Source organism: Poecilia latipinna, unplaced genomic scaffold, assembly GCF_001443285.1.
Source record: "Poecilia latipinna isolate Pla-1442-1.1 unplaced genomic scaffold, P_latipinna-1.0 Scaffold40, whole genome shotgun sequence".
Lineage (NCBI taxonomy): Eukaryota > Metazoa > Chordata > Actinopteri > Cyprinodontiformes > Poeciliidae > Poecilia > Poecilia latipinna.
The window spans coordinates 59,972-72,940 of NW_015112656.1; the positions used below are offsets into that span (position 1 = coordinate 59,972).

The 12,969-nt window shown below is 37.6% G+C and overlaps 2 protein-coding genes across 2 annotated transcripts in view; both read right to left on the minus strand.

Moving 5' to 3' along the window:
* Window positions 1-3,510: 3,510 nt before the first annotated feature.
* Window positions 3,511-9,995, minus strand: ap1s1 (adaptor related protein complex 1 subunit sigma 1). Its single transcript, XM_015046606.1, has 5 exons — window positions 9,803-9,995; window positions 6,997-7,175; window positions 5,723-5,831; window positions 5,493-5,630; window positions 3,511-4,348 (listed from the first exon to the last, which is right to left on the minus strand). The coding sequence occupies exons 1-5, from the start codon at window positions 9,803-9,805 to the stop codon at window positions 4,301-4,303; spliced, it is 477 nt and encodes a 158-aa protein (XP_014902092.1). The 5' UTR covers window positions 9,806-9,995; the 3' UTR covers window positions 3,511-4,300.
* Window positions 9,996-12,286: 2,291 nt separating this feature from the next.
* Window positions 12,287-12,969, minus strand: part of serpine1 (serpin peptidase inhibitor, clade E (nexin, plasminogen activator inhibitor type 1), member 1) — a 7,843-nt gene continuing 7,160 nt past the window's right edge. The window contains exon 9 of the mRNA XM_015046618.1: window positions 12,287-12,745. Within this exon, the coding sequence (XP_014902104.1) occupies window positions 12,702-12,745 (44 nt within the window). The 3' untranslated portion in view covers window positions 12,287-12,701. The remainder of the gene's footprint in view (window positions 12,746-12,969) is intronic.

A 12,969-nucleotide genomic window follows, 5' to 3' on the forward strand; every position in this document is an offset into this window, starting at 1 on the left:
CCCTCCTGTCCCTCCCAAGCGAGTCCCCAACCCTCCTCTGCTGTCATGGTAAATTGAGCCCAGATTTTCTCCATATGTCCCCAATAACCAGATCTAAACTCACTTATGACAAGAAATAGCTAAAAAAAAAAAAAAAAAAGCTTAATCAGGGTAGCCCTAAAACATGGGGTTCCATTAGTGCCAGAAATGTTTGCGTCAATATAAGGTGTGTATGTCGCAAATCGCCCAAATGTAATATTACTTGCTTATGTGTATATATGTAAGGTGGTGTGGCTGGAAACATTTGGAGTCTTTGTGTGATGAAAAATATCTCAGTTCAGCTCAAAATAGCAAACGTAGTCTTCCACACAATTCATAACATACAGGGGAAGTATATACTTTCTAATCTGTTGTACAAAAGACAATCCAGAAACTACATATATAGCTCTGGAAAAAATTAAGACCACTTATAGTTATCAGTTTATCTGACTTTACTTTTTATAGGTATATGTTTGAGTAAAATGAACAAGTCTCCAAAATTCCAAGCAAAAATTTTGTATTTATTTGCAGACAATGAGAAAAGATCAAAATAATGAAAAACATGAACCGACTTCAGACCTCAAATAATGCAAAGAAAACAAGTTCATATTCATTTAGAAACAACAATACTACTGTTTTTACTCAGGAAGAGATCAGAAATAAGTATTTGGTGGAATAACCAGGAGGTTTTCAATGCGGTTCAATGTTCATTTTTCCATATAGCTGTCTTTTTTAATAGGCTCCTCCCATTTTACTGAATCTTCCTCAGTAAAACAAAACTTGTCATGATTAGATAGAGGTGGATAGCACACCCAAAAATGTACTGAAGTAGAAGAAGCACTACTTAAACATATTTTACTCAAGACTAAGAAGTATCCATCCAAGAAATCACTCAAAAATGAAAAAATAGTAACTTATTAAATTACATGCCAACTAATCACATCTGATTGAATATTTAAAAATAATGTCATCAGGCAGGAAAGATGTTTTGCAAAAATTGTGAAATTTTAAAGACTAAAATAAAAAAAAGTATGCAAATGGTATGGTAACAAAACAGATTCAAGCAAAAGAAATAATTTTCCCAATTTTATTTTTAAACAAACAAAAAACTATGAAACAGTATGCTGTATGCTAGTAACGTACTTCCAGTGCTGGTAGAAAATAGCATTAAAATAACAAAATAAGACATCTCACTTTAACGTAAACTGCGTTTGTATCTGATGCATTTTATTTTTTATTTTTTTCGAATAACTTGCAGTCGGTCAAGGATCCAGAAATTTCCCTCGAGTAAAAATTAGTGTAGTAAAGTTACCCCTAAAAGTATTTTATTCTCAAAAAAGTTCCTCAATAGTAAATGCAACTGAGTAAATGTAACTAATTACCTCCCATCTCTCTATATGGATCAGTTCTCTGTGTAAAGTTTTGATGTTAGTAGGGGTTTAGAATCAAACACAAAATGGTAAATCTCATCCTAGCAAACTGAACATATTTACTAAGATTTAAAGGATGAGCAATAGGTGTACCTCTGTCACAGGTAAGCCATCCTGGCAAGAGGGATGTGGCTTCCTATCTGGATTTGCATAACAACTTTTACATTTACAAGTCACTTTCATTGTGGTAAAAACCAAAAACCTCAAATGTAATATGGTATGAAGGAAGTTGGCTAAAGAGAAATGATATTAAAATCAGACAGACAAATCACAGAATAAAGCTGAAGAGGTTTCTGAAACAACAGACTTTGGTCCCATGACTTTATTATAAAAAATCCCAAGTTAGCAACCAGAATCAATGCCATAAAATTGTTAGTAATCTATTTACTTTATGCTTTTATAACAACAGAACCTCCCAAGGATTTGCAATTCAAACTGTGACAACTCTTTTCCACCTCAAGGGGGCGTGAATGTTGCACTATTGGCGGTTGCTTTGTGTTTAATCCATATCTTTCAGTTAAAGTACTTATGAGTCGTTAGCAGCTTTACTCACCTTAGCTAAGAGTGCCGTCGGTAATAAACCTCTCTCGCCAACAGCTTTTTTCAGAATTAGACAGAACGTCACATTCTCACCAGCTGGTAACCAAAAATGATTCGTCAGGTCCATGTTGTCTAACATTACACTGCATGTCAACTTTTTTCCAAATCAATTTGTTAGCTGTAAAATTTTAGAGCGGTAATATGGTCCAGAGTTCATCCAACTGAGGCGAAGCTGAACTTGGCAGAAAAGGCAGCTTTCTTCTTCTGGCCTGTTCTGAGACGAGGCTACCTGGGTTCATACAGGAACGCCGAGCAGCCAGCAGGGGGCGCACCCACTGCTGTCTGAGGAAACATCAGTGCTTTACAGAAGCTACTGTGAGCTACTAAAACAGATGCAACTATTCAGTGCCAGGAGCAGGCTTTTAGTGCTGTCAGTCAAGATTGTGTACGTGCTGCTAAATGTGCTACTGACTTACCTTTCCAGGAAGAGTTTATCTACAGTCAGCAGTGTCCATGCTAACTACTGTCAGGAAGAAGCTGTAGCATAGCAGAGAGGAAGGGGGAAGGAGTAAGCAGCGCTTCCATGAGCCTGACTGACAGCGCTACAACCCTCCTCCTGACTTCGATTGGCTGTTTTTGAGAGAGCAGCATATTTCTGCAGTTACAACTGGGAGAAGGCAGAGGAGCTGTTTTTTTTTCCAGATTACCTCTCATATTATACTGTTATGTCAGTGACATTTTTAGCAAATATTTAAGTTACCCATTATATTTCCTTGAACAGGTTGGGTCTATACAAAGGTTCATTATGTTTTTTGCACAAAATCATTCTGAGATTATGAAACTTCAGTCTGCACAGTCCTGTCCATTTCCAGCTCCTTTCAGAATGACTTGTTGTAGAGCGTCTTGTTGTCACTTTAAATCCAAATAACTTGCTGCTGGCCACGCTATCCAACACAATGTAAAATTGGCTGCAAACAGATGTGCACTTATACAAGCAGAAGAAGAGCGTCCTGCACAACCAACAAGAACGCAGCAGCAGGAGTTTCTAAGCGATTAGTCAAAAACAAAACTCTCGTCTTTTCCAGCAGCTGCTGTACAGTCTATAAGCAGTAAAACCAGCTGACCATAGGTGCTGGAGCTCAGCTTGGGTTGCTAGGTGACGGGCTGGGCTTTGATGGGGTTGATAGGTGCCTGCTAATTTGTGATGTTCCATTCTGGAGGTTTTAGAAAAGTCTCATTTTCCAGACACCAAAAAACATCAACTTATTGCCGGGGTGTTTTTTTAAGCACTTGGACTTAGAAGCAGTAGAAACATAAATGGAAGTACAAAAACATGCAAAAGGTGAAGTTTGCATAACACATCCGCTTTAAATAAAAAAAAATTTTGTAATAGTTACCCCACTGTTGCATTAAAACCCAGAACCAACATCCAGAGAAGATATGTACCTCTCACAACCCCATTTTGGTTTGGTACTGCAGTCAACTCAAGCTAATGGGTGAAGAAACGACTGAATGTCTTGGGTTCATTTTCATTGTTGAAGTTTATCATTTTAGTTTTCGGTGAGATTACATAAACAAAGTAGAATCTTCAACTATCGAGAAGCATTGAATAAACAAGTCTGACAGTTATTCAGCAATTCTAGATTAAGGAACAATTTGAATCAAGACAGAAAACTAATCGGAACAAACCTCTAGCCTCAGTCCTGAGCCGGTTCTGAGCATGTTTAATGTCTGTTGTCATGGAGATAGCTGGAGGCACATGGCTTGAACGCTAATACGCCAACGAGAACTCAGTCTTTACAGCCATAATTTTAGATCAGTGTTGAGAATGATTTATTTTCACCTGATCTGCCTGGAATAAACCTGGTTCTGGACACACTTATAAAACCTGTGACCTCGCGCAGTCCTTCGATGTTCTGACCCGGTCCTCGTTCACATTCAGTTGTGATCAGCAGGCCCACATCTAGGCCTGGCTTTGCTTGTTTGACAAGCGCTTTATATCAGCCTGCAAGCCTGCCTCGGTATGACTAAAATCACAGCGAAGCTTCAACTATGTCACATCTGTAACAATCAGAACATGCACTGCTCCTCCAGGCACATAAAAGTTAAATATAGCCCATTACCATTATCCCACACTTAGATAATGCAGACACACACACACACACAAACAAAAAAGAAAGCCAAAGGGCCAGTCCAATGCAAGGATCCACTGAGTCTTATCCCCAGAGGAAATGTTGCTCTAGGATCCCAGAGTCCAAACTGTCCTGCCTCCTCCTGCCTTTTGTCTCAAACGTCTTACAGTTTCACTGGGACTACGCCAAGCCCATCTCCTCCAATACACTCCTGGGAGACTCATCCTCCTGCAAACAGCAAAAACCCAAATTAAAACCAAACACTGCTGCATTATTCGCATAAAAGTAAAGACAAATGTAGATAATGTCCCTTCTTTCTGTAGCCACTGCAAGAGAAAATGTAAGAACTGGAGCAACCAAGTTGTTTTAGGTGCTGGTGGGATGTTGATTATATTATTAACATTAATATTATCCATGCCAATAAAAATATATCAAACTAGGAGACTTAACAATGTGAGTGACTAAAGGAAAAGCAGGGAGGGATGAAAAACAGAAAGGAAAAGGAAACCTAGCTGCAGAAGAGATATTAATTCGTAGTGAACAGAGTGATTTCTGATCTGGATCTTTCTGCTCCACCAGGAGCAGTCTGATGGATATCTTCGCCTGTGTTGATAAAAAACATGGGCAAAGTACAAACTGAAGCTGGACGGGTTATTCTGCACTGGTACAATGCAAACACATTCATTTTATAACATATGCACTGCTGTTTTCTTTGATAACTAGGCTTTCTGATAAAAATCCGGTACCAAAATGGTCAAAATCTGCAAACTGCTACTTATTCCACACTAGTGCCTGTATCCAGGCCTTTATAGTGACGCCTGCAGAAAGTATTTCTAGCAGTAACAGAAACGTTTGGAAAACAATCACAGTTTAGCCGGTAAAGAATGATGCTTCTAATGCTGCTTATTCAAGTAGGTTTTGTATTCACTCATGTCATTAATTAAAGATTATATTAGAGACTACCAAAGGCTTTATGAAAAAAAGGATTTCACAGTTAGACACTACAGTCTTTCTGATAAAGCAGCTGTCATAATCAGCAGCCAGCCTCTCATCTGTCTCCTATCAATCACACATCAAACCAGCTTTTATCTCCCACACATGTGAGCTGGCACCACTGGGCCAAACGAAACATGGAGTGAAACTCAGTTTGCTGCAATCTCGTCACAAAGTCCAATCATTTTAAACACATAAAATAATCTAGGTTGACTACAAACTCTGACTTCACAAAGCCAGAAAAAGAGAAATAGTGAAAAGGCAGAATCACAGCACATAAATACAGATTTGGATCATGTTAAGAGAAATAATGACAGCCAGAAGTGTTTTTAATAGTAATTTCTAAAGACTGCCTAACTGGGTGAAGACGTCGTGTTACCTCCTGCAGTAGATCAGCTTGTTCGATGGCTTTGAGGACGCTCTTCTTGGATGTGTCCTGGATCTCTCCTCCCATCAGGAACTCGTCTAAAATGAAGTAAGCCTTCTCAAAGTTAAAGATTATGTCCAGCTCACACACCTGCAGAAATACACAGCAAAAAGCTTTATAATCGGGCTTTTGCAAAACCATTGATATTCAGAAACAGAGAAGATTTCAGTTCTGTGACTTACACTGCCAAAGTATTTATCCAGCAGCTCTACAAAGCGGTGGATGATCTCCAGTGTAATCAGCTCGTTGTCCTGCTCTTCAATAGCACAACAAAAATATAGGCTGGCATACCTGCATAGGGATAAACATAGGAGAAAAAAGCCATCAGCGTTTATATCTGGAAGCTAATCAAAGTGAATGAACTCAGTCTGAAAAATAGTTGTGAATGTGAAAATGTATATGATTTACTCATTTGTTCTAGACAAAAAAGACAAAATGAATGAATCCAAATATCACAAAGCAGGACATCAACTCAGGGTTTCCTCCAGTGTAGTACAAGCCTGGCAGGCCGCCAGGCTTTACTTGCTCTCTTCATCAGGCTAAGCCTTTCTTGATTTTGTTTTTAATCAAAAAATAAATAAATTACCGTATTTTCCGGACTATAGAGCACCCCCCCCTATAAGCCGCCCCTACAAATATTTTGGAAAAAAACAAACAAAAAAAAAACAAAAAAAAAAAAAACTGGATAAGCCGCTGGTATCTCCGCCGCTCTCAGTTTTCCATAATACTAGCTAGCATGTGCTTGTTCTAAATGAAAATCAGCACTTTCTTCTTTGATTTCCAATTTTGACTTCCAATGATTCACTTCCTGCTAAAGAGCCCCCTGGTGTTTGAAGAAAAATCCACAGAAAAGTCACACCGGGTAATAAGCCGCATGGTTCAAAACGAGGGAAAAAAGTAGCAGCTTATAGTCCGAAAAATATGGTAATTAAAAAAATCTGCTCAATTCTTTTTTTTCTTTTTTTTTACATAAGCCGGACTGTGAGCATATTTGCTCCGCTGAGCATTTCACCAGCAGAACAAAACTATTCTTGAAAGATGGGTTTGTCGATGCACTGAGCGGGGCATGAAGCCGCGAGCGTGGACCAATCACACCGCTGGTGCCTCTGTGCATTGGTCAACTAGCGCACTGTCAAGGCTGCATCTCCAAAATTTACTTTGGCATGGCTCACGCGCCTCCTTTCATTCAAACTGGACACAGGTTCACCTGTATAGACATTTATATCAACCCTCGTTGAGGACTTATGTTTTTTTGGAGAATTCTTCATCAAAGTTTAAATAAAGTTTAAAAGCTGCGGCTCAATGTGAGCCGCCGCAAATATAACCTCTAGCCGTGCTTTCAGAGGCGTGCGCTGAGCATGTAGTGAGAGTGATTCATCTACCCAAGCGCTAATCAGTATAAATAAAAAAAAAAAAACTAACTTGAAATGGAAAAAAAGGGAGTTGGTTTTAGTACCTTTTATAGACAATCTTAAGGTCCCTCCATTCAAGAAAACTGCACATCTTTGGTTTGCGGGCAAGAACTATCTGCATCAGCTCCCTGACCATCTTCTTTTTGTCTCGTTCCGCCGTCGCCGTGTACCATTTCTGCAGCCGCAGCTTCCCCTGCCGACTGAACAGCAGCATGAATCGCATCTAGAGGGAAACAGAGATATCTTTAATATTATTTTATTTTTAGCATGTCCTGTTGTTCGAGTGCCAAGGTGAAGCACAACATTTACTTTCACAAGTGGAGCGTTAAGGCTTTCACCATAATGCTCCATTTGCCTGTGAATAGATCATGCTCCACTTAATATAGATAAGAAACTTTATTAGAAGTCACTTTGGGTTTATTTCAAATGTAATGAACACAGAGACAAAAAAGAAAGAAGAGATGTGAGGAAAACGTCTAATGGGAAAGAAGGAGATAAGAAAAAAGCTGACGTTGGCCTTTCTGACCAACACAAATGTGGTCTTGGTCATTTTGTGCAGCACAACAACAAATGGATAAAACGATTAGCTGATGTGAAAAATACTTGGGTCAATTACTTATTAAAAATGGGGTTAAGATGAAACAGAGACCTTTAGAAAAGCTTGATGTAAAAAGACTTTAAGTTGGGCAAAAGCCTACAGAAGCTAAGGTTAGCTTGTGTCTGATTTGCATGTTGCCCCTAGTTCAAAGTAAAAAATTGCATATGCTGTTGTGCATATGCAACTAGCAAACAAAAGAAAATGTAACTTTAGGATCAGTTTTTATTGTTAAAAAGCTACTTATTAACAACTTCTGTGAGTTGTGGTTTCTTTTATCGAAGTATTGATAACTACAGTTCATCAAATTTATGGACTACACATTTTCACTCTGCAACAGGTAATGCTGACTGGAATAAAAAGATTTGACTCTTTATTTAATCTCCTTGAAATGAAGACAAAAATAACAGAATTTGCAAACATGAAATGGCAAACCTTGACTGGATTAGAGAGGCGGGACATCTGCTCAGAGTGTTTTTTTTGTTCGTTTGTCTTATAAAGCGCCCAGCAGTCAAACCTCGCCTTCTTAGGGCTTGGCGATGCTCAGTCCAAAACGGTACAGGAAACTCCCTACAATGTGGGCCAGCCAATTGCAGAGGTGGATGTTGAGGTCAGGGGGCTTTAGGGACATGGATGGTTACCTCACAGGCCTGATGGAATGAGTGTTAGCTCCTCTTACTAACGAGTAAAACTGGACCTTACTCCAGGTTGAAATTGAATCTCCCTTTTAAGATTTTCCAGACATGTCTGAATAGAGATCCCATGGTAGAAACCAAATGTCTCTTCTGGCTTGGAAACGTCTTTTGTTGCCCAGAATGAGCTGGAGGGTTTCTGTTTCCTCCTGAACCTGTTACCCCACAACCTAATCTCGCATAATTAAAAGACAAGGGATGAATTACTGGACTGAATTGGAATGCATGGAAGTGATTTATATTATTGAATTGATCTAATAATGCATCCCTGCATGTACATCAGATCTGTTCATTTTGTGAAGTGCCTTTCCATTTACTACAGAAGGAAAAACACTCAAAGTTAGGAACTGTGAGCATCACTTAGGTTTTTAAAATTAAGTCCAATTAAACACAGCATCAGTCAGATGCTTCTAGAAAAGAGACTGTGTTCTATGGACATTCATTCTCCAGCCTACAACCTTAAAAAAGGAAGTAATGCTCACAGGAAGCCAAATGTTACAGCAAAGCTGCTCTTTCACCATTGTTTTATCCTTTCACCGATTCTAGATTATGAAATATTAGGTAAGGGTGGACTTATTATATAAGGAATACAAACTTAAAAATGCTATCTTTAACTATAATAATTCTGTCTTTGCTTTAGAAAAAAAAAGAAGAGAAAACTCGTAACTGTTTAACTATGTAACAACTTCTCGCACACATGATGGGCAACATTTTCTGATGACCAGGACAGAAACGCTACATATAGAGAGATTAAGCGAGTTACAAGCTCACTCATATGTCAGCGTATCCTACGGTCATTTGATTTTCATTTCAGAAATGGATATTAAAAAATAAGAAATAAGTGGGGGTTTTTTTGTTTGTTTTAAAGTTCAAAAATTAAAATACAAAGCATTCTTCTTTTTCAGAAACCAGGAAAAAGCTGACACACTTGACTTGTATCCAATTAAATCCACTGACAGAACTGAAGATCAGAGAGCATGTAATGATCTACAGAACATTCCAGTTTTGAATAGTTTGTGTGAGAATGGTTCAAGGTCACACCTGAGAGTTTTGACCCATAATCTAAATCTATGAAATAACAAGCATTGATATCTTTGTACGTGTGGATTACTTGGGTTGTTGCCAATATCTAGTGCAATTCTATGTCAAGAGTCCCAGTAGGAATATATCTACTGAGAAAGACGTTGGTGTATACATCCAATACTTATTTTACATGCTGTATAAATGACAACCAGAATTATTATTAGTGAAAACCAAACGTTTAACTAAGATCCGTTTCTGAGGCTTTTAGGTGGGACTGGAAGGGAATCTGGAAACTTCAGCAGAAGATATTCCAAACTGTCAGCTCTAAGGTGAATATTAGCAGTACCGATGCTGACTGGAACAGTAAACACGGCTGCTCTGTTTTCACACGTTCTGCTGCCTAAAATGCCGAAGGCCTGTTGACTGACTACAGCCAGGTAAACGTAGCGCAGGTGGGCACTTCCTGGAAACATACACCTTGCTAGCATTAGCACAGTTTAGCTTCCCTCTCATTCAACCTGGTGAGGAACAGTAACTTACCATTCTGCAGGATTTTCGAACGTCTCTCGAACGTTACAGCCTCTCACTTCCGATTCCGATTTACAGTTTGCACAGCGGCTAATGCTGAAGGTCCATTGCAGTCTGGTGTTCCTAAAAAAATTCAACGAAACGCAAATACAGCACTGCCGTGAAAAGTCCACTACTGAGCACTTCCGCCTCTACTGAGCATGCGCACACCGACGTAACACTTATAAATTATAATTACCCCTACCTCTATTATTATTATTATTATTATTATTATTATTATTATTATTATTATTATTATTATTATTATTATTATTAAACATGTAAAACTCACATGTTATATAATAAAATTGTAATTTTGATCATATGCTAAATTTTGAAATCATAAAATTGTCACTCATAAACAAAAGCTTGCAAACTCGATGCCTACTACTCATTTCCTGTTTGAATTAAAATTTCTGATTGAATCCCTCAAATTGATTAACAACAAAAAGAGCAATGTTATTTATAATTACAAAAGTATTTTTCTCAAAACCTTGAATTGTTTTATTTTTCTTAGTTATTCACTTTGTGTTTTTGTATTGTTTTTCATCTTTCTTTTCTTTTTTTCCTAGATTCAGTTATTTTGTTTTATTATTGTTGTATTTTTCTATGTATTTCTGTTTATCTTGCTTAAATTTATTCACACAATGGACTCTTTACACATATGTACAATTTTATTATTAGTAGTAGTAAATAGTAGTAATGTACAACCTACAGACATATAGTCCAAAATGAAATTGTACCACTTTACTGTACTTGCAGCTCAGTTTTTAAAGTATGGAAATGGGTAGATTTGGTGAAAATGCTGATACACTTTCTGACTGATGCCTTAGGACCTCTACAAAGGCAGAGGAGACTCACTGCCTTTGCCTCTGATTCCACAACACCAGAATGTTATCTGAAAATACAAATATGTCTTTGCTCTGCTTGGTCAGTGGAAACAAGTATGGTGAAAAATTATGACGCAAATAGAGAGGATTCTTTAAAGCAGGACTTCTACGTGTAAAAGGCTTCTGTTAGGAGAGGAAATGGCTGAGATGTGTCAGAGATGACAGTGTGAGGTGTCTGGTGAATCTGGATGGGTACATTCAGCAATGGAGTCCCAATTACCTCAGATTACAACATTTCCTTCTCATGTCATGTGCCAAACGATCTGTGTTTACTCACTGCACCTGTGCTGACTTTGTGTAAACTTTAGCACAACAGTTCCAAGTCACACAGTGGAAAAACAAAACCTATCTGACTTTAAGAAAAGGAACAATAAAAGCCGGACACAACATATACCTACATATTTTTCAATATCATCTCTCATCCTACATATTGTATAGAGACTGTGAGGTCAGTGGTACATTAACAGAGAAAATCTTCAAAACATCTGATTATCTGAAGACAAATTAGCCAAAATTGTTGTTTTTACAAATACATCACGTTGAAAGGAATCCCATTTTAAATACAAAAGCTTTTATATGGTGTCATCAACAAATCCCTTCAACTCTTCTTGGCAGAACCAATTAACAAATGCAGTCAGCTGTCAAGTGATTTGATCGACAAAACCTGGTGCAACTTGTACCCCTGAAGTGTTTATGGAAAATGGAGAAAAGACGTGAAGGATCCGTTAAAGCCGCTCCAGTGGGAAGTGATTTAATTCAGGTTGAAGTCAAAACTTTTGCAGACCAGTTGAATTCTTCCACTTCAAGCTCTTGAGGAGTAACCACTTCTTTAAAAAATATATATATTTCAACCTTATAGCATCCTCTATGTCTACAGTAGGTGACTGAGTTTTTTTGGGTTTTTTTACACCAGAGGCAGGGGAAGTGATTAGAGCACTTGCATTCAACCATTTGGAGAGAGTGTCTCGACACAACAGGAAGTTGGGGCAATGACTTCTCATCCTGAGCCTGGTTCTGTGGACGGTTTCTACATTGTACAAACTGTTGATTCCATTAAAAACTTAAATAAACTCAAGGAACAGCTCTGTCTCTCATAATTCCTATTGGAGGGCCACAAGACAGATAAATGTTGACCAATTGTGCATCAATTTGCTTATCTTCATCTTTCTGCAAAAGCAAACTGAAATGATTTCAATAATTTGAGCTGTAATAACTTTTCTGATGGATCAGACAACTCAGACCATCTTTTACTGCCCTTCTTCATCAGTAAGTGTTTGGTACGGCCCGGTCACCAGTTCACCCGTTTTCTTTCCTTGGATCATCATTGTTAGAAAGAACACTTCATGGCAGTCACAGCTGTCCAGGCTGATCATCCTTTGTGGTCATAGTGAAAAATAATAGAATAATTTGGTAAACATATGTGTTGTTGATATTGAATGGCAGCATTCGTTGGGAGTTGCATTTTTGAAAAACTGATTAAGTCAAGATTTCATCTTTTATTTGGCATTAGCCAAAGTCAACAAAATTCTTCTTCATTATTGGTTGCAAATGTTAACTCACGAGACCATTTATGATTTCATTAATTTTTAATGAAACCAATCCAAAAATACACATACATGTATTGAGACACAAATATTACACACTGCAGTTTTCAGAATATTTAAATAGATAAAAAATAGTCAGTATTTTGGTACAAATCCAGACATATCTCTAAAGGTGCAACGCTGTCATTAGCAATAGTAGCCCCTCACTTCGCTTCAGTTCAAATGTAGAAAAATAAATAAACAATTTAGATATAAAAATGTTCTCACATAAAGTCAAACAGCCCCAGTATCAGTCATTATAAATAAGGGTGTCAGTGAATTGAACCATTGCTGAGACATGTAGAGTCACTGAGTGTCTCAGGTCTTCAGCTCAGGTCATCATGAGGAGTTTCAAACAGTAGTAGTCACAGTGCGGGATAAGAGGAGGTGTGCTGGGTGTTACTGTTGAGGTTGGTTCAACTGACCCATGAAGAGAATAGCACCTGAAAAGAAACGAGAAAACAATCAGAACCAGAACCAGCCTTCTCCACAGTTTATATATATATATATATATATATATATATATATATATATATATATATATATATATATATATATATATATATATATATATATATTTTTTTTTTTTTTTTTTTTTTTTTTTTGGAAAAAAAAAAATTTTTTTGGGGTTTTTACATTTTTTTTTTTTTTATTGGGGAAGAGGAAA

Excerpts from the sequence above, each read along its gene's own strand:
- ap1s1 (XM_015046606.1), bottom strand. Across the intron at positions 5,631-5,722 it reads TGGATAAATACTTTGGCAGT|GTGTGTGAGCTGGACATAAT; the intron begins GTAAGTCACAGA and ends GTATTTCTGCAG. Across the intron at positions 4,349-5,492 it reads AAGCTGATCTACTGCAGGAG|GAGGATGAGTCTCCCAGGAG; the intron begins GTAACACGACGT and ends TGCTGTTTGCAG.